We start from the raw sequence: 20,221 nt of genomic DNA, 5'->3' as shown, positions 1-20,221 counted from the left end.
CAGAATGTTGCACTTGAAGAAGGCCCGTTGTGCAGCTACATCTCTTATTGTTGTAATTGTACATTGTATATGTGCATATGGTCGTTTTGCAAATAAAATATATATCCAATTCAAATTGGTCTTTGCACTCGATTTCGTAACCAATTGGAAATTAATATGTTGACAAATAAAAACAATATAATTCAGTGACGTACGTGAACAACAGTGGCGAGTAAACAGAATTTTTGAAAACACTACTTGAACATCTACAGTTAACCTGTGAAACTTACTACAGTAAGTCGTGATTGTTCAATTTGATTATTTGAAACTTGTGCAATTCTTTTTGTCGGTACTTTTACAAGCGTGCAATGACACTTATCAAATTAGTTAATGTGTAAAAAGGTCATGATCAACAGCGTCATGGCACAGTGTTCAAATGCAATTTTAAATTTCAGTCACTACTTTGATGAACGCAAAATTTGACGACTGAAAAAGTAAGTGCATAAAAACAAGAAGGTGACGTTTTTAAACTGACCTCTCTCTTTTTTTGTAATATGGAAATGATGAATAATTTCTTGGTATTTATATGCAAAAACGTTTTTACATTTTATAATTATTTATTTATTCTGCTTTCTTTGCTGTTAATATTTGATAGCGTTCATTTGAAATGACATCTTTAGCTAGTTGTTAATAATATTTGTATTAATTCTATCAGCCTACATTTACAAATGGGTAAATTGATAAACAAATTGTTGTGTTAAAATTATGCATCGGATAGATTATTTTCATTTGTGACTGAGTAAGCTTGAGAAAAATATGTTCACATTTTTGTGAAAGCGGTTTTGCAAAAACTGTTATAAATTTTTTTATCCTGAATGATAGAATAAACTGTTTCTAATTTATTATAAAACGCATTGTTTGAAAGTGTGATATGTATTTTTATTTGTTTTTATGATTCTGACTATTTTGTTAAATGAAATTATCGGAAATTAACAAAATAAAGTTTTATTTTAAAGTATGAGGTGAAAAAGAGGAAAACTTGTTTTATTGTCTCTTAATAAAAGTTAAAAAATTTTTTTCTTTTATAAGTAAAATTTTACAGCGAATTAAAAAAAGCCAATTGTAATTTGCATATGCACTTAAAATTTTCAATCACTTTTGCATTATTATTATTATAATTATTATTATTTGAACTTGTAAAATTTATACCTGCATTTCATTACAGAACACTGATGTGTATCAAGTACAATAAATTTCCCCCATATATACAGGTGTAACGTTCAGTGTGTGTTTTCTTCTTTAGAAATGTCCGCGGAAGACGGTTTGCAGTGTATTATTTGCTTCGAGCAGCGGGAATATTTTTGCGTCAGTAGTTGTGATCATGCGGTCTGCTTGACTTGTGTTATTCGCATTATGATGCTAAACGATTCCAAAGAATGTCCAGTTTGTCGTGTAGTTATGGAAAAGGTAAATTGTGTAAAATGCGAATAAAGCATGCTTTATCATGTAGAGTTCCCGTACAATTTATGTTGTCAATTGGAAATTGTTTTCTGAGCAAATGTAATCGAATTAATTATTAAATTGTATAGGTCATTGCATTTGTTGGTGATGGAAAAAAGAAGACGAAGTTTGTTGAGGTACTCAATATTCCTCATGTTACTGGAATTAGATATGAGGAAAAAGGGATTTTTTTTACAAACCAAGAGCTGAAACAGTTTGCCGACAATTTGTTGTCTCATGTTTGCCAAATATGCGAAAATAGGTAGAATTCAGTTTTGTTTTAACGAGTAAAAATTGTTGTTACTTGCAGAATGGTATTTCCAACGTTTCGCCATTTGGAAGTACATATGCGCCATCAGCACGAAAGATTTCCTTGCGACATTTGTACTGTTAATTTGACAGTACAGATTTTTAACTTTTTTGCATTTTCTGTGTAGCCAATTTTGCAATAATAATTGTCGTTTAGTTATTTTCTGAGGAGAGGCAGTTTTTTACAAGAGCCGCATTGGCAAGGCATCGTCGTATTGGGGATGACAAAAAGCTCGGTGAACGTGGGCATCCTTTGTGCAAGTTTTGCGATGAACGTTATTTTGACGCCGATATGCTGTTTCGGTTTGCATCATATTTATTCTACGTTTTTGATGTATTAAATTTGGAATTTTATTTAGACACTGTCGCACTGCCCACCATTTCTGCCATTTTTGCTCCAGTAACAGCATGAATGATTTCTTCCCGTAAGTGATAGGAGTACTGTTTTTCATTATTTCATAATGACAAATAAACGCCAGGTTATTTTTTATCAAATTTTGAAAATTGATGATTTATTGTTTTCTTTTAGCACACTTGATGCGTTGAAAGATCATTTTAGAAGTGAACATTTTCTTTGTGAAATTGATAATTGTGCAAATGCACCGTACGGTGTGGTGTTTGAAAATAAAGTTGACTATCAGTGTCATTTGGTAGAGAACTTTTATTAATTGTTAACTTTGGTTTTTTCTCTTGAATTTGGAAATTTAGAATTCCAACCATTCCGAAACGATGGGCAGATATCTCACTCGTGAGAATCGCCACCTACTTGAATTGCATGGCGAATTCCAGCAAGACTGGCACGCTGGCAGTAAGCGCCGTTCAAGACGGTTAGCCCTTTTATCTACATATATATATGCTTGTTGTTTTCATAAATGTAATTTCAGTTTGGAAGCTTTGCTCGAAAATAAGCAGAAAGGGATACAGCAACAGCCATCAGTGCAGCAATCATTTCATTTGGAAAACGAAGACTTTCCAAATTTGAATCCCAATATAGCTTCCTCGAGTGGTGTTCAGTCGAATAATAATTATTCTTCAACTGCAGTGACGAAAAATTGGAAAAAGTCCAAAGAAGTGGTTCCACTTATTGATGATTTTCCACCTCTATCTTCAAGTAGTGATGGTAAAGTGAATTTGAATTTTTGGCATTTATTTAGCTCATGTAGTTATTTATTTGCAATTTTTATTGTTTTTGTTTTATTTGAAATTGAGTTTACAGCAAGTTTAATTTTTGTGAATTTGTGATAGCACCAGTAGTAGTAGTAGATGATACTGCTGACAAATGGTCCCCGTGGTCTACAGTGAACGGTAATAAACGTAAAGGAAAGAAAAAATGTGACTTTTCCAAGGTATTTCAATCAATTAAGCAGATCTTCTCTTTTTCTTTATTTTACACTTTTATTATTATTATTATTATTATTATTATTATTGTTAATTTGTGTAATGTTATTCATTTCTTTCAGGGCGCAAAAACTGAATTGCTTTCTCATACATCATCGGCTGCTGCGAAAGCAAATTCAGAGTTGATGGAAAATCAGCATTTATGCTCCACTTCTTCTGAGGTTGTTGTGGTGGTCTTGATTATTAAATTTGAAACGATGAAATACATTTGGAATTTTTTTTATTTGTGTTTAGTTAGCAGATGCTGAGCAAATGTTTCGCAATGGTAACACGTCTGATCTTGTAAAGGTGAGATCTGTAGTGTGTGCAAGTGAAATTTCAATTTGCTTTTTGTAAAATAATGCAGCTTACATAAGAAGAGGAAAATTTCGAGAAATCTTCCTATTCAAATGCTAAGCAACTTAATGGCTGAATTTTTTGAGGTGAAATTTGTTTCTCGAACTTTCTGCTCTCGAAACAGTTTAAGCATCAAAATTACTGGGGAACGGCGGGTCATTTCTTGAGGTGCTTGGTAGTTGTATAAGAATCCGTAGCAAAGTTATATCTAATGTAAATCTTAATATGCAGTAATTGAATGAACATTTTTGTGAATTCAAAATTGTGTCAATAGAATCGCATGATTGTGTTTAGAAAGCAGAACAACCACCATCACAATATGAAAATGAATTTCCTGAACTTCCTGTAAAAGATTCGGTATGTTGAGAAATAATTTTAATTATTTCTTCTCTTTAATTGGTTCAGTTGATTCAGAAGTGCAATAGAGGTGAACCATGGATTCAGTGGTCTTCGACAAATAAGCTTTCCAAGCAAGTGGCAGAACCGAAGAAGGTAAGTTGCAAAATAATAATTAAAATTTGTCGTTTATGTTAAATTTATTTTAAGGAACCGGCAGTGTTGAAGAATTTAAAAGCAAATCAACCATCAGAAGCACACCAATCTCGATCGAAGACAAAATTTTTGTTGGTAATAATTTATGAAAATTTATAATTTGAACGTTTGTTCATTTCACATCATTCGGAAAAGCAGTTTTTTTTTTAAAAAAAAACTTTTGAAATTAGGAACCTATCGAAGAGAAGCATAATGAAGCAGGTAGTAGTAAAACAAAAGCGAAAAATGCGGTTGGTCTTTTAGCATCAATCATTGTACGGTTGAAAGCAGCTTTATTTTAATTTTTATTTAGAAAATAAATTTAACCATGATGAACCGTGATGCTGACTTTCCACCATTGGTGAATGAAAACAGTATGTGTAACACTACTGGCATGCCATTATTGGTAAAGAAGATTATTTTTGTTTATTTAAATTATTTTTTGTATCTTTGTTGTATTTGTTCAGGGTTTTAAAAGCAAGCTACAGTCTAAGTCTCGTGATGTTGTGAAAATTGATGTGACTGTGAACGTAAATTTGAATTATAGTAATTTACAGCGTTGTTTCAATGTTAAAAGTTATGTAGGAAACGAAGAAGATGCCAAATAATGCAGATATGGTGGAATTCCTATCGCTACCAGGCAGTAAGGATGCGCACACTGCTGGGAATGTTGAATATTCTGCTAAAACTAGCGCGGTTAGTTTGAAGTTGAATTAATTTTGCTTAATTTATTGATTTTTTTTAATTTTTGAAAATATATCAATTTATTCTTTGATGATATTTGTGTAGAATTATTCGGCGGCCGTATTAAAAGTGCAGAATGGTTCATCCACAGCGAAATTGAAGAATGCAAAGGAGCAGCAGCAGGTAGAATTGTTCTTTTTTTGATTATATATGTATATATATTCCTGTGTTGATTCATTAAATTGTTCAATTATCATGATTTTATTGCAGATGAAAGTAGATGAATTAACAAATAAGAACGTTAAAGCAAGAATGAAACAACAAACGGTAATGGATTTTTATAATGTAGTTGTGAATAAATTAAGCGTTTTTTGTTCAAATTATGTTCAACAATCATGTAGTTATTATTGTAGGCTTCTTTGAATGAAGACACAACGGTTATTCAATCACCGTTTCACGCTCAGCATGACAGTATGAAATTGGTGCAGGTAGGTTTAAATTAACAATAATATTTTCAATGTGAAAAACGTACTGTATTTTAGAAAAATGCGAACAAATCAGGTGCTCATATTGACGGTAAAAAATTCAAAGATAAAGCTGGTGTATGTTTTTTCTTTCTTTTGTTTTTTATGAATTTTGTTAGCGATCATTTTTTTGTCTGATGAATTTTTCTTGCAGTTACGCAGCAATGACCACAAGCAAGTGCAAGGTAAATCGTCGCAAAAGAGTGCAAAAGGATCATCAAATCTACAGGTTAGTCAGTCACCGTGCTTTTATGATGGAATGTTTAATTGCAAACGATAAAAAAACTTCATTTCATTTTTGGCACTATTGATTTAATTTTATCATATAACTTATAATGGAAAAAAATGAAGCTTTTTCAGTATTGTGATTTTTATTTAAATTTAAATGCGCACATGCAAAATGTGCATGGGTGTTGTAGTTGTTGTTGTTGTTCATGGTTGAGGAAGAGAACGATTGGTAGAATGAAATATAATTTATCAGAAAAGAGAAAATTGAACAGAAGCGATGTTTTTGTGCATTTATGAGCTCTTTTTAGGCCAAAATGATTGGCATTTCTGAAAGTACAAAATTTACAGAATGAAAAAAATGACGAGAAGCTGGCCAAAAGTTGGCCGAAGTCTTCACCACCGCCTCCTGAGGCGCAGTCGCTGTGTCATTTGATACGACTATATACATATTTATTTATGTATATTCATTTATTTTTAGCAATTGGACACTGTTTTTTAATTTATGTGATGAAAATATAATTATGTTTCTTGGGATGGATGATTTTACTACTGTTGGTTGGTTCATTATACTGGTCGAAATTGTTGACGTTCCTTTTTGTTTGCCTTGAAAATTGATAACACAATAAATACATAAATACTTTTAAATATATCTATTTTTTATTTATTCACAATTCATTTAGTCAAATCGATATGAGTCGAATTTTTTAAAATTAATTTTCTAAGCTTTTATGATTTTTAAATTGTTTTTGTTTTCTCATCATCATCGAGTGATTTTCATTCAGGGTAGGGTACAATTATGGCAATGGCTAAATTTGATATTTGAATAAAAGGGCACAGATGTTTACTTTTCAGGCTAGTCGAGTGAAATGGGATAGCGCAGAGCGAATGAAAAAAGAAGCAAAATCGAACTGTTTCAACTTTTTTCTCCACGTGAAATATCCGGAATTTTATGAAAAATGTTTGCCATATATTGAAAACAGATCAGGTTCAAATTTTGCTTTTTATTGTTGTTATATGTTTCAGAAATATCGAAAAGTGAAAGCAAAAATCAAAAAAAAAAGAAATATATATATATATATATATATATATATATATATATATATATATATATATATGCACAGAACAGAAATATTATATTGTTACAGTTGTAAATTTTGTTTCAGGTAAAAAGTGGAAGAGCGGAGAGTTTTTGAAACTGTCACAGTATGAAGAACAATCTGCGAATTTGCGTGGTCGGCTTGTTGCTAGCATGTCGGATAATGAATTGGCCAGTTTTGAAAATTTGCTCAACAGTTTCCAAGAAGGAAAAATGCTAGCCGGGGATTTCTTTTCCGAGATGATGCATCAGCTCGGCGAGGGGTTGTTCTTGTCTGTTTTTCCTGAGATGATCAGCCTGATGCCAAATGTAGATATGCAGAAAAAGTTGCTCCGCTGCTATATAACGCATTGTGTCAATTGTGGAGAAGATTTGCAAGTTCGATTCCAATCGGTCGACTTGTGTCACATTTGTTCTCAGGTTGTATTGAGTGTCAATTATATGGAGCATGTGAGACTTCATTGTGAAGAAGAAGAAGAGTTGTGAAATTTGTTTTAAAAAAATATATTAATAATTCGATTTATAATTTCTAATCTATACATATGCAACATATGATGTAGTTGTGGATTTGTCGAGCTTTAGCGATTTTACTACTGCCTGTTTAATTTTTTTACAGTTTCAAGAAATAAATACAACATACTGTATGATAATGGAGTATTGTGTTCAATTTGTGAACAAGAAAAGGATGGATGGAAAAAAGAAGTGGAAATTTATAAGAAGAAAAAAAGAAGGAGAAAATGGTGACGTTTTATGTATATTTTCTTATTTTGCTTGCAGTGATTGAAGCTGTGTATTTGGGTGTGGTGGAGTCAGTCAGTTTGTATAATTTGGTCGGTCGGTTGAGATGGATACGATGACAATGGAAACGTTGCTGCTTTCTTCCACTCTGCTTCTCCTCCCATTCAACAAGCATGGTGGAGCCAAGCTGGCGGGTTGGTTGGTCAATGATTTGCCGTAATCGAGCGCGATTTGTTTGATTTGTGGCAGATGATTATGGCAGTTTGAATTGGAATTGGAGAGAGAGAGAGCGAGAGCGATCGATGTTCAGTAGTTGTTAGCTGGTGAAGCACGACTCCTGCTTGGGTGTGTGTGTGTGTGTTTGCTTGCCTAGGACGTCATTCCTGCACATCTTCATACAATTTATTATTTATTTATTTATTTATTTTCTGACAATTTTTACATTCTCACATTTTGAGTTTTTTTTCTCTGCATTTTCTGCTTCTTCTGGATTTATGGTTTTGTTGTTTCAGTTTTGAAAAATATTCTAAGAAGAAGAATAATAATGAAACCACCGTCCAGGTTTGAAGTTCACATTCGGTTTTGTTGCTTGAAACCGGAAAATGCCGAAACTACATTCAAAGTCGACGGCAGACGTTTCAACATGTCGACAAAAACGTTGAAGCTTTACCGTGATACTACATATCGAATTGGCGTCACTTCAAGTCCACCAATGGAATTTGAGTAAGTTTTTTCTTTCAAAAAAAAAACATTTTTCTTTTTTCATTTCAATATTATTTCCATTCTCTCTCTCTCTGTTATTTGATAAAATTAATATAATATTCATCATACTACTAGTAGTCTAGTAACATACTTGGTTAGTAAGTTAGTTATAGCAGTAGTATAACTGACTGACTTATTACCTGTATCTCTATTTACACTGCCAGCTAGTGCATGTAAACAAACGTTCAGTTCTCACAACACAGTTGACGTTTTGAAAATTTGCAGCTGTAGCGCAAACATATAGCTGATGATGCTGATGCTGATGTGCTGCTACTGCTGCTTGGCTTGGCTTGGCTTAGCGTGGCTTGCAAGCGTTTCTTTGAACGATTGAATGAAAAAAATTATATATACTTTTTTCCTTTTTTATCTGAAACTTCAATTTCATTTATTATATTTTTCCAGTGAAATGAAAATTGAAGCTGCTTAAATTAATAAAATAAGCTCTGTTTGCAACAGGAAAAAAATGCACGCATTCATGTTGAAAAATAGATCAGACGATGGTGGTGGTCAGGGAAAGAAAGCGAGAGTTGTTGTATGAATATGAATAATATTCGAAAACTTTTCCATTAATAACTAGGCATTATGAATCTGCTTCAATTTTTCGAATAAATGAAGTGAGTGTTAATTGACTGATTGAAAAATTTCCCTTTCAGGCACTACTGCGGATATTGTGCGTGCTAATGATTTTCACTTTATTATGCACTGATAATTCTGCTGTAATACGTTGAATATTTCCCTCTTTTTATCATTTGATTTTTATTTTATTTCTCTTTTTCAATACGTATACATATATATGTATATTTTTTTAATCTTCATAAAAATGGTGCACTTGGCAAAATAACTTGGAAAATTAGCAATTTGCATGGGATTGTTTTCATTCTTTGAAATTCAATTATTGCACCATTTCACATTAAACAGTTAATAAAAGTTTGAGTGAGAATGGTGATAGAAGAAATGATAAAAAGGCTTGTTTTGTGGAATTCAATCATTGAATATTTTGAAACACGCTTTTCGCAGTGCAATTTCATCGCACAAAAGGAAAATAAATACATTATCACGAATGTCTGCTAATAATCTGTGAAATCCCGAATGAGTAAAAATTTCGATTTTTTAGCTTTTTCTAAATTAAACATGATGAACAGTGGAAATTGTTGTCTCTTTTTTCAAATTAATTTTTAAATATACTTTGTTGTATATATTTTTTTTTTGGAATTTGCATGTTGTTTTTTTCGCTTGGTATTTCTTTTGTAGAGAAGCTGAAATTAATGGTGAAAATTTGATCAGTCATCTAGAACCAGATGGTGGTATTGAGGCGGATTGGTCGACGGCAGGATTTTCGAAAACCAAAAGCCGCAGTCGTTGCAACATTCGACTTATGCTTCGCGTAAGCAGTATATATATATTATTTTGAATAAAATAAATGATGCAAATGTTGAAGAAAAAAAAGTAAAAATAGCAACAAAAATAAAATTAATTGTTATTTACTATTCTCTTTTTAAATTCATGCAAATTAACAATTAATTTATGGTAACATTTGTCCACTTGAAGGGTGTTTTTGGAAGTGTGACGCAAGATTTGCAGTGCAAATTTTACGACATCTCCGATCCACATGCTCAGTGGGGTGACAAATTTCGACAAATGGTGCTCGTTTGTTCGACTTACGATGATTGTATGATAAATGTTGTTGAAGTGGAACTGAAATGACCATTAGAAGGCGTGGTGTTGTAATTTGATTTTTCCTCTGGTCAATTTTGAAAACGGCTTCATTAAGCCGGCACATCCTTTGTTGTCATCATTGTAAATTCTACTTGATGACGCTTGCCTATTGCAGATTTGTTTCAACTTTACACTGATAAATGTCTTTTTTCAATTGCAATTGACAAATTATTGAAATCTAATGGATGTGTGAGTATATATATATATATATATATATATATATATATATACAAGTATGCGGTTAATTTTTTAAGTTGATAGCTTTTTTTTCAATTCAAGCTGTCACTGCCATGCAGGCTGGCTGTTGCCTCAAAATCAAGGCTCAACGCATGCATCTGTCTATTTATCTACTTATCATCTATCTATATGTCTGTCTTATTTGTTAACGATCGATTCATATGTAGGCTTCGAAAATTGACAACATTGCTTGCAAAACATATTCAGTCAGTTAAGCTTGGAACGCAGGGTCAAACAGGAAATGGTCTTGGGTAGAGGAAAAGAAAAGAAAAGCTCAGTCAGCTTGGTCGATTGGAAATATTCTGCTGGGAATTTGTGCGTAACATCACGCACGGCAAACGAGCATTAAAACCGATTTTATTTATCACGTCTTTCTCTTTTATTTCATCGTTTCACACATCCGTGCACAACATTTATTATTCTTTTGTAAAATTTCAACATGAAATAGATTTTCTATTTCAATAAGTTAAGTACGGATAAAATTAGGTAGGTAAGGGTGTGTTCAGCAGAATCAGTGGAAAACACTAATGCGACACATGAAACCAACCAAATAAATGGTCAGTTAATAATGTAATTAATGCAGATTATTACATGCCCAATTTCAATAAGCTAATAAGCGAATTGTCAATAAACGGTTTATCTTACATTGTCGTAAGCAAGATTCAATTTTTATTTTAACCTTTTAAATACTAATTGAATAAGTTATTTTCTTTCATGTCTTTCTCTAGGTAAATTTTATACTCCTACTTTGATTAACTGCGGGGAACGAATCGACACTTTCGTCCATAACTGCCTGCATAGGGCAGACTTGCACAACTATGTTGTAAAAGTTGTATAAAAATCATAGTGATCATAAAATTAGACTGATTTTGTTCTTAAAAATTGCAAATTAAAAAAATGCTCTCTAAATTTGATCATGTCGATTATGGTAAAAAAATAATTTTAAAAGTCATTTAAACGAAAGCAACATTCAATTGATAAATGAAAACAGTATTATTTTTATTGGCACACATAAAAGTGAGTTTGTGATTTGGACTTGAACATATCTACAGTATTCCTACTGGCGGTAGTTCTTCTGCGTTGTCACGTCACCGATGAGAAGACCGCGTTGTTTTTCTTTTGATTTGAAATTATTCTAATCAAGTTCAGTCAACATTCCTATACGGACTTGTTTCGACGGTAAGTGACAAATATTTGAAGGGCGATATTTTCCGTGCATGCATTTTTTCTATTTCTTCTTTTTTCTCTTTCCACTTCTTGATTTTATTAAGTTTTAATTCTACCCAAATCGCAAATAATAGCCCAGAGAGATTTTGAAGTGCGCAATTTGCACGCTAAGCTGATTATCTCGTCCAAAGTCATCTGATTGTCCGAATTGGTTGTGGTTTTGATCAGATCCGACGTCGGGGCTGTATTGGTGACAATGACCAACGTTTCACTGATCAAGCCTGTTTCGGTTTCGTTGTTCTGCTCGTCAACCGTTTGTGTCGTGTTTTCCATATTATTTGTCCAATCAGCAGTATGGTCAATTTCATCAGTGACCAGGGCGACTGTGGAAGTTGGTAGCTCTTGAAATTCCGTCGACTGAAATTCATAATTTACAGTAGTACCATTTTGCGAACTTGAGCTCGAATTGTCGAATGGGTTCATTGTTGACAATGTGGAAAGTGTTGTTGCTGTTATGACGGTTTCATTTTCACTGTGTGTCGTATATTCGGTCGGTTGGAGGAGTGCTTCTTGTTCGTCAGTTATGACGACGGTCGTGGTCGAATTCCCTTCCACGCTTGTCCAGTCGACTTCGGGCTCTGGTTCGGGTAGTTGAGTTTGGTCGACTGTGATGGTCGGTTGTTGGGGCGGTTCTTCTTCGGTGATGCATACTGTACCGACTGTTGTTGTGAAATTGCGATGGCTGGTTGTGATATTGTCGACAATGAACAAATGGAGCATAGTCGACGCGGTCGGCACTGTCTGAGTTGGACTGCTCGCTGTCACTTGGATGCTCATCTCATTCACCTGACCAATGTCCGTCAGTGGGCGACGGAGTTTAATTTCAGCGGTCAGCGGATCGATGGACAACACGCCGTACGTGTCTTTCAGGGAGTAGGTCACTTTGGCCGCTTCGTTGGAATGATTGACGCACAAGGCGAGCAGTTGGAAAATTGTCGAACCGACCGGCGTGCATCGGTCCAACGTCTGATTGTACTGATCGTGCAAGAAGTAGATCGGCTCGCGGGACGGAAGCCCGAACACCAACGTCAGCTTGGTCACGTCGGAGCCGGACCAGTTGGGCAAGGCGAAGTGGAGGAGCGTGCTCTGTGGGCTCAGGTCCGTTGTCCAGACGTGCCACGGCCCGGTGCAGACTTGGTTCACCGTCGCCGATACCAGGCTCATGTTGGCGTTCAATTTGAACGGCAACTCCAACCTGCCGTACAGTACCCCGGCTCCGGAGCCGGTGACGTTCGCCTCCAGCAAGCAGTGGTCGACACTTTGCATGCAGTAGTTCGTCGTCACCGGCTGGACGTTGATCACCGGTAGCAGTTGACCGTTGGCGAAAATGTAAAAATATTTCGGCACTTCTGCGGACGACCTGTCGTCGTCGGTCAGCAACGCTGCACTGATTTGTTGATGCTGGTGGTGGTCATTTTCGTGGAAATAATGCAAAGCGAAAAACCGTCGACTCTCTACTGCCGGTATGGTGTTGCCGTTGACCAAAATTTCATAAGTGAAACGGTCAAATGTCCATTGTCGGGACGGATCGAGAAAGTAGATGAGATGAACCACTTGGCCTGGCCGGATGTTTCTGATCCTCTGGTTCCACTGGGGCTGCAAGTTGGTCTGGTCGAGCAGTGCTTTGCGAACGAACGGCTTTGTCAATTGTTCTTCTGGATCTTGACTACCGAACAACGGACGCACGTTTTCCAAGCGCAGCTCTTCCACGGCGCTGTAGCCGATGTTGTTGATCGCTATGATCACACTCGGCCCTGGGGCGGTGGTCAGTTGGACGATTTGATTGACGAGCAAAGCGATTTTCGGTCGAACAGTTAGCAACGGTGAATTGAATTCAGCTGCGAACCCAGAGCCGGCCAGTTGGAATTGTACCTCGGCCGTGGCGCGAACTTTTGCCACGCCCAGTAGACGTTTCGAAGCGACCGCTTTGATTGGCCAAAAAATGCTGGCCGTTTGATCATTCGGACCGATATTGTTGGAATGGTCGAAACCGAAAGCTGTAGCATTGCCTTGAAAAAGAGACAAATGCTGACTGAACAGATCGGATGAACAAATTATCTATCTACTGTGCTAGTTACCGAGTTGCATGTTGACGTTGTTGTCCACGTTGTCCATCGATCCCACGGACATCAGTATCAATTTGACGGTCACGTTTTCCAATTTGTTGGGATTCAAATTTTGAATTGTCAACTGCACGGCGGCATCGTCATTTTCATACATGCTGACGGTCGAGAAGCTCAAACCACCGACCAAACACGCGGCCAAACTCTGCAAACAAAATCATATACAAAAGATCGTAGCTCATTTTTTTCTTCTACGGTTGGGATGTATGTGTATTTTTTGTCCTGTACTTTTTTTCTGGTAGCATTTTCTGATTTCGACAAAGTGACCAACGACTGATCGAGCAGTTCGAATGCATTTTTCGCGTTCAGCTATTTTTTTCGAATGAAACAAAACGAACAGTTCAACAAATGAGCATTGGAAATTTTGGTCGAGTTACCTTTGTGGCAAGCTTTTGTAGAGCATCTTTCAAATTAGCGAACAGAATCATCTCGTTCCAGGGAAAAGAGTACGGTGCAGCGGGAAGCGATTTTCCAGTTCTCAACAGTCCGGCCGTCGTATTCCACAATTTCAACGCCTGACCGAGCTGGTAGCTTTGTTGGAAATTGCCCACGGTTTCACTCAGTGCTTTCAATTCTCGAACGGATAAAGATTCTTCATTTTCTGACGTTTCGCTGATGAATTTTTTGAACATTGAAAACCAGTGGCTATCTGACCAGTACAAACTTGAGAAGAAAAAAAAAGAGAGGCAATTAATTTTTATTCATGCATGATAAACTGTTTTGAGGGGTTGTATTGAGAGCGAAATGTTCACATACCGAGGCATGGATAGAATTGTACGCATCAGTGAGAAGAATCTGGCGTAAGCGGAGAAGAAATCCTTCTTCGGACTGATACTTTGATCATTGAATTGATTGTAAATATCGGAATTATTGTCAGCCTGTATTGTATTTTCTGTGTTCAAGCAATTGTATCCCGATGACATGACGCAGCTGTAATACAGGTTGTATGAACGATCGAACAGTTAAGTTGTTCACTTTTTACTTGATAACACGGTCGACAAGATCCAAATCAATGTACGATCTGGAGCAGGCGTTGATCAGTTGAAGCATTTCTAAAATCATTCCCAAACCGGGGATCGACGTGATCATTTCCACCGCTTCACCACAAGAACCAGTGGTGCTGTACAACGACAGACATTCGGACACGGCTACATAGCCGCACGAACAGGGCAGCTCATTTCTGATGGTCAACGGAATTTGTACGGGCATTTGGTGTGTCAGTTCGACTAAAATGCAAATTTTGAAACAACATACGAACAACTACTGCACTTCTAATATGGGACTGTGAGAAACCTCTGCACACGGTTGGATCTTCAACAGACGGTTGGCTGAATTGCAACAGAAAACACTCTTCCATCTGAATGAGCTGATTGTCAACGGTAAATTCGTATCGCAGTGGTAGGCAAAGTAGATTGCACTGCTGCATTTGGAGCAGAAATTCGTCGCTTGTATAATTGAAATTGAGCTTCAATTCAACGGCTGTCGCTTGATGAGGGTTGAGGAAAGCTACAACTGTTGTCTGCAAATGGAAAATACTCTAATATTTATTTATTTATTTATTCATTTTTCTTGCCGAAATATTACCGATGGAATTTGTAAAACCGTTTCAATATTTTTCTCGTCGAAATAGATATTTTCCAAAGTTACGTGTGCTTGATTTTTCAGCCTGACCGTTACTGAAGTTTTCGGCTGGTCCATGTTCATCGTGAACAATGGTGGTTCCATCAGGATAAGCTGGAACGAAAAAGAAAGCCAAATATATCCTATACTATCCAGTACGGACGGATGAAATAGAAAATTTACATTATTTTTTTGTTCGATGGAAAATTTATAATCTGGACTGTTCCATTTTCGACTGAGCAATATTTCAGGAGATCTTTGGCGAAACATGAAAATCGCTTCCGCTCGGGCAAATCGTACACTGACCACTTGTCTCAGCGCATCGTAGCCAAGTTTGCTTATTTGAACCACGTATTCTCCTGGTGAAGGAAGCGAAAATTGGTTTCCTTAAAAATTTATCATCTTCAAACTTGGAAGTTGTTGCAAAAAAGATTGCGAAAATTTTACCGTCACTATTGGCTTCTTGGACGTCGTTGTACTGCAGCTGGACATTTTTCACTTCGATTACCGTATCGATGGCAGTTTTCAACATTGCATCGCTGGCGAACACTTCGAAACTGTACACAACAACTTTCAACGTCCAGCAAGGCTCCGGCAAAGATACAATGATCAGTGGAATATCCTTTCTCAAGTTGATGTTGTGCAACAGGTGAACATCGGTGGTAATGTTGGAATCTTTTTTTGAACTTGAAACTTCAAAGTTCAAGCAAGCTGACTGTCCCGGAAGCAGCATGTCGGATTGTTGTTCCGGCAGTTGATTTTCCAGTACTATTGACGAAATGAACACCGGACATTGGTCACTGGCGCAGGAAAGTTCCAGGTTAGTTATTGGTACTAGTCCATAATTGTAGATTTGAATCTAAATATATTGACTTTTTAAATATAGTAGGTTGTATGGAATATAGTTCTTGATTGTAAAAATTTAATTAATCAAAATTTCAGTTTCAGTTTATTCTCTTACCGAATTTCTTATATTGCCGAACATTCCATTGCAACTCAAGAAGTGCAACGACGTGGGCTTGATATGGACGTGGACACTTTGTGACATCACTTTGAAAGGAATGTCCAATTTGGCAACTGTTGGCTTGCCATCTGCTCTTGCTACGAGTCGAACGTTTCCTTCCAGTGGTTCACGAAAAACGAACACCAACGGTATTGATAAGACGGACTTTTTCGGTATGTGCATAATCGAAGGTGCGTTGACTAGTTCGGGTGCATTTGGATTCGTTTGGTCATTTGAAATCTAAGATGGAAAGCATTTGAAATCTAGCAATATTTTTCTTTTATCCATCTCTAGTAATCACTAACTGAATTACATGTGCACTTTGTTTGTGTTGGTGTATTTTAATTTTTTGCTTCGCTCAAATTGAAAAGAAATATATATATATTTTAGCTTTGGGTTTTAGAAGTTTTCATACAACACCTACTGCGAGTGTGAAGTTGGTCAGTTCATGGGTTGGCGTAGTTTTGATCACAATTTCAGCTCTGCACTGCTGATTGACGTTACAGTTGGTCACTTTGGAAGGTCCGATTAATTGAACATAATAAACGCACCAAGAAACACGAGGATCGGTGAAATACGGAGAGTAGACGTTCAGCAGGAGCGTTTTGCCAGGATGAATGGCCAAAACTGAAAATACACCGTAATCTTGGTAGTTTTCTATGTAGACTGTTTCGAAATGACCATTTCCATCTGTCCAAACTTGCCATTCATAGTAAGGTTGCCTGTCTTTGAAAACTACCATTCGTACAGGTACAGAAAACGGTGCTCGGCTTGGAATTGCAACGTAATTTGTTTGTCCAATTATGCTGACCGTTGCTGTATCATTGCGCACCACTTTTACAATGTACGGTTCATAGGAGACCAAAACGATCAGGGTACTGGCCAAGAATGAAGCCATGTCGGCAGTGCGTGCGCCGACCACTATTTTTATTGGTGACATTGCGCCAACTGGATATGACCAAGTTATTCTGCCCGTTACGGGATGGATGGTCATATTGGCCGGTCCTTGGATTAATTTCCAGGTTATCTTATGATTTTTAACCTGAATGGAAGAACCATAATGAATAGTGGCAGTAAAGTAAAGAAATTATTTAAAATTTATATGCTTACTGATACGCATACATCTGCTTGATAGGGTACACCTTCGGTTGCGGTTAATTTTCTTGGATCGCACAGGTAAATTGGAAAGGAGGTGAGCACTTTGAATTGATCACAAGCGACACCTTGATATTGTTCATTACAGTAGCATTTTCCTTGAAAACATATACCACCGATTGAGTTGCATCCCACGGTACTGCAGGGTCGATAGAACGATACTCGATTCTGTATATATATATACATAAATATAAATAAATATAAAAGAGATTTATTTTTCAGGTTTTAACAATAAGTTAAAGAAAAAATTTCACAACAGTCCAGTGCCGACTGCCTGATCAACTGACCACTGTTCCATCTCCCATCGGGAAGAACTGATCACCGTGGCATAGTCTCAGTTGTACATCCCCGGGTGGACGATACGGAACTGGACATGCAAGCAAAGTGGAAGACCGGACTTCACCAGGAATGACTTCGTCGCCGAAATGGCAGGACACCTTTGCTGATCTGAAATTCACACGTAAGTTAGATTGATTTTTTTTCCTTCATTTCAATTCACTTTTTGCCCTTTCACCTGTTGAATCCTTCTCCGTAAGCGAAGATGTATTCTTGCTTAGCTGAACCAGCGGCTACGGATTGGGGATAAAAATTGTACACGGCAATTCCTTTCTCTTCGATAATAGGTGCTGCTTCGTGGGAATTCGTGGGTTTTCTTCTTCTTCGTTGCCTTACGCGACATGCACATTCAGCTTAAATAGGAACGATAATTTTTTTTTGTAATCAAAGCAACAACAGCAACAGCAACACCATACCTTCGTAGGAACCAACGTACGACAGAATAATGCTAGTATGATTTGCTTGATACAATGACAACCATGAATAGTCGTCTTTGAAAGTGTCGATTGTTGTGCGTCTAAGTGGTGGATTGTTGTTCACCGCGGCCATATCTTCATCACAGGAGCAGTGATACACAGTGGTCTGTGTAATGTCTGCAACTGTCGTCGTCGTCGTCGTCTGCTGATCGTGTTCATTGTTGAATTGAGAAAGTTTTACTGACAGCCTGTTATTGCCAGTCCATGTATTTTCGAATAGAAAAGAGGAATTTTGTATACAACTGACATGCAAACGTCCGAATTTGGTAAAAATATTTGCAAATACAACGTCGTCTATTGAACAGCTGAAAGTTTTTCTGCTTATTATTATTATGATGATGATGATTATTATTGTATATTCTTACGTGAAACTTGTCCACTTTTCGGTAATTTTTGCGTCAGTCTTTCGCTTGATCAAAGCTATTAATTGTTGGTCATTCTTGTTCAACTGCTTGCCAATAATAGCATCCGTAGCTGACGTTGGATATGAAAGTTGGACCTCTGCAAAAAATATCTCCATTATTATTTATATTGCAAAAAAATGGAAAATAGATTAGAGTAATGAATGTGGTTGACGAATTAGGAAAGATGAAATGAAAAGAACTACACGGTAGCAACTGTATTATTATTATGATTTTTACTATGCCTACATTATAATTGTCCGCATTTGAACATCATCACAGCAATATGCAACAAGTCATAGGTGAAACTGATTGATTAAAGTTGTTCTTCCAATTGAATGAAAATTGTCAGCGTCAAAGTGATCATTAATTTCTGATGTCATTATTGCAACATGAATCCGTCGTGGTTTGAAATAGCCAAATCAATAAATTTATCTATTTTAAGCTTCATTATTGTTCTCAACAATGTGTTTATATAAAACAAACTGTTGCTATTGTTGGTGAAATATTTTGCACTTTAAATAATGAAGCATATCTATCGATCATTTATGCACAAGTGCATATTGTGAATCTATTGGATAAATAAAAACCATGGATGGATGGATGGATGAATGACTGAATGAATGATAATTGAATGATAATGAAAAATTCATTTCAAAGAACCAAAAAGAGAATACTGAAAAAATTATTATACCGTATTTGATGTGTTTATCTTGTCCGTATATTGTTTCACAAATGATCGTCTTGTTTCCATTGCAAACTATTGCAACGTCCAATTGAAAATTGTTGAAAAAAATGGTTCCTGACAAATACATCCGCTTTAGGAATACTTTTGTGAAAAATCGACTTCAAACCTTTAAAAATGTAATCCACATGTTCATTGGAAGACACGATCATACGCAGCGTTTGTTCTACGTTGAAAACTATTGGATTCACATTTTCTAGAAAAGAAAAAAAAGAAAAATTCTTGACACATCTTATGTTGCTTGCTGCACATTGTCAGAAGGAAAAGTTTGGTCCCACTTACCAAATGAGTTATTGGAACCATGTTGATTAGCGGGATATTTTGCATAGGTGTAGTAATGATGATTTGTTTCATACGGATGGCTTTTATCAGCTTTTTGTGCACAGCAGGCGCAAATCCAATGCACAATGTACAGAATTACTAAAAATTAGAAAAAATAATAATAACTGAACAAAACGGAAAATATGTTGTTGTTTCTGTTGTAGTTGGTTTGTGTAATTGTTTGTCTTCACATTTGCATATTTTCTTTCTTTCTTCGATGAGGATGCGGGGAAGAACATTTTCAAAAAAAATCTTATGAAACTTACTTTGAATTGTAATACAAGAACAGTGCATGAATTTGGTGAAGAATCATGCGCAATGTCGATGCAGCAGGGCAAATTAAGCGCACTCTCACGTTCGTTCGACTGTTCTGCTTTAGCATTGACCAAATATGCGCGTCGTCAGGCTGGTGGCTGGTCGATGTCAAGCGTCAGGCAGTCAGATACGGATGGATGCATGTTTGTGCGTGCTGTTTGTCCTGTTCGGTTGCTTGGCGACTAATAGAACAAAAACTGACCGACGACGTTCAGCAACCGGCGGCTGTCGAACACGTAAAAGCAACAAGCGGCTTAAAATGTTCAAGCCGTAAACACAATCGTCCAATTTCACCCCACGCTGTGCCATACGACATTGAATGGTTGGGCTTCAATTTTCATCATTTGTTGAAATTTGCATCCGACTCAACTATCAAAGTGCTGTGTGACAGACAAATCGACATTGGAACGTAACCAACTCTTTGTTGGTGCAGCAACTTTTGTTTTTACCAATTTATTATT

General features: G+C 36.3%; 4 protein-coding genes across 4 annotated transcripts; 3 read left to right on the top strand and 1 right to left on the bottom strand.

The window, feature by feature from the left end:
* The first annotated feature begins 1,284 nt into the window (after nt 1–1,284).
* Nucleotides 1,285–7,071, top strand: Tsp_05996 (zinc finger protein). The gene is made up of 28 exons (XM_003380231.1): nt 1,285–1,446; nt 1,569–1,741; nt 1,790–1,868; nt 1,946–2,113; nt 2,148–2,188; nt 2,318–2,402; nt 2,497–2,615; nt 2,673–2,950; nt 2,998–3,134; nt 3,249–3,347; nt 3,421–3,474; nt 3,817–3,879; nt 3,928–4,014; nt 4,069–4,149; nt 4,245–4,304; nt 4,367–4,459; nt 4,521–4,583; nt 4,639–4,749; nt 4,843–4,920; nt 5,008–5,103; nt 5,151–5,225; nt 5,280–5,339; nt 5,416–5,490; nt 5,622–5,768; nt 5,838–5,947; nt 5,968–6,076; nt 6,342–6,474; nt 6,653–7,071. The coding sequence occupies exons 1-28, from the start codon at nt 1,285–1,287 to the stop codon at nt 7,069–7,071; spliced, it is 3,255 nt and encodes a 1,084-aa protein (XP_003380279.1).
* Nucleotides 7,072–9,145: 2,074 nt separating this feature from the next.
* Tsp_05997 (hypothetical protein) lies at nt 9,146–10,293 on the top strand. The gene is made up of 4 exons (XM_003380230.1): nt 9,146–9,162; nt 9,337–9,469; nt 9,634–9,732; nt 10,081–10,293. Exons 1-4 carry the CDS (start codon nt 9,146–9,148, stop codon nt 10,291–10,293), a joined length of 462 nt encoding a protein of 153 aa, XP_003380278.1.
* A 1,011-nt stretch (nt 10,294–11,304) lies between these two features.
* Nucleotides 11,305–19,739, bottom strand: Tsp_05998 (hypothetical protein). Its single transcript, XM_003380229.1, has 18 exons — nt 19,712–19,739; nt 19,407–19,544; nt 19,234–19,320; nt 18,359–18,479; nt 17,919–18,283; nt 17,681–17,855; nt 17,454–17,613; nt 17,122–17,334; nt 16,436–17,053; nt 15,970–16,251; nt 15,456–15,867; nt 14,973–15,394; nt 14,643–14,907; nt 14,371–14,536; nt 14,145–14,318; nt 13,766–14,051; nt 13,344–13,533; nt 11,305–13,274 (listed from the first exon to the last, which is right to left on the bottom strand). The coding sequence occupies exons 1-18, from the start codon at nt 19,737–19,739 to the stop codon at nt 11,305–11,307; spliced, it is 6,072 nt and encodes a 2,023-aa protein (XP_003380277.1).
* A 17-nt stretch (nt 19,740–19,756) lies between these two features.
* Nucleotides 19,757–20,173, top strand: Tsp_05999 (conserved hypothetical protein). The gene has a single exon (XM_003380228.1). The coding sequence runs from the start codon at nt 19,757–19,759 to the stop codon at nt 20,171–20,173; it is 417 nt and encodes a 138-aa protein (XP_003380276.1).
* The last annotated feature ends 48 nt before the right edge of the window (nt 20,174–20,221 follow it).

Source organism: Trichinella spiralis (assembly GCF_000181795.1).
Source record: "Trichinella spiralis strain ISS 195 chromosome Unknown Scfld2, whole genome shotgun sequence".
Classification (NCBI taxonomy): Eukaryota; Metazoa; Nematoda; class Enoplea; order Trichinellida; family Trichinellidae; genus Trichinella; species Trichinella spiralis.
The sequence above is the reverse complement of the archived record's forward strand: the minus strand, read 5'-3'. Positions and strand labels throughout refer to the sequence as shown.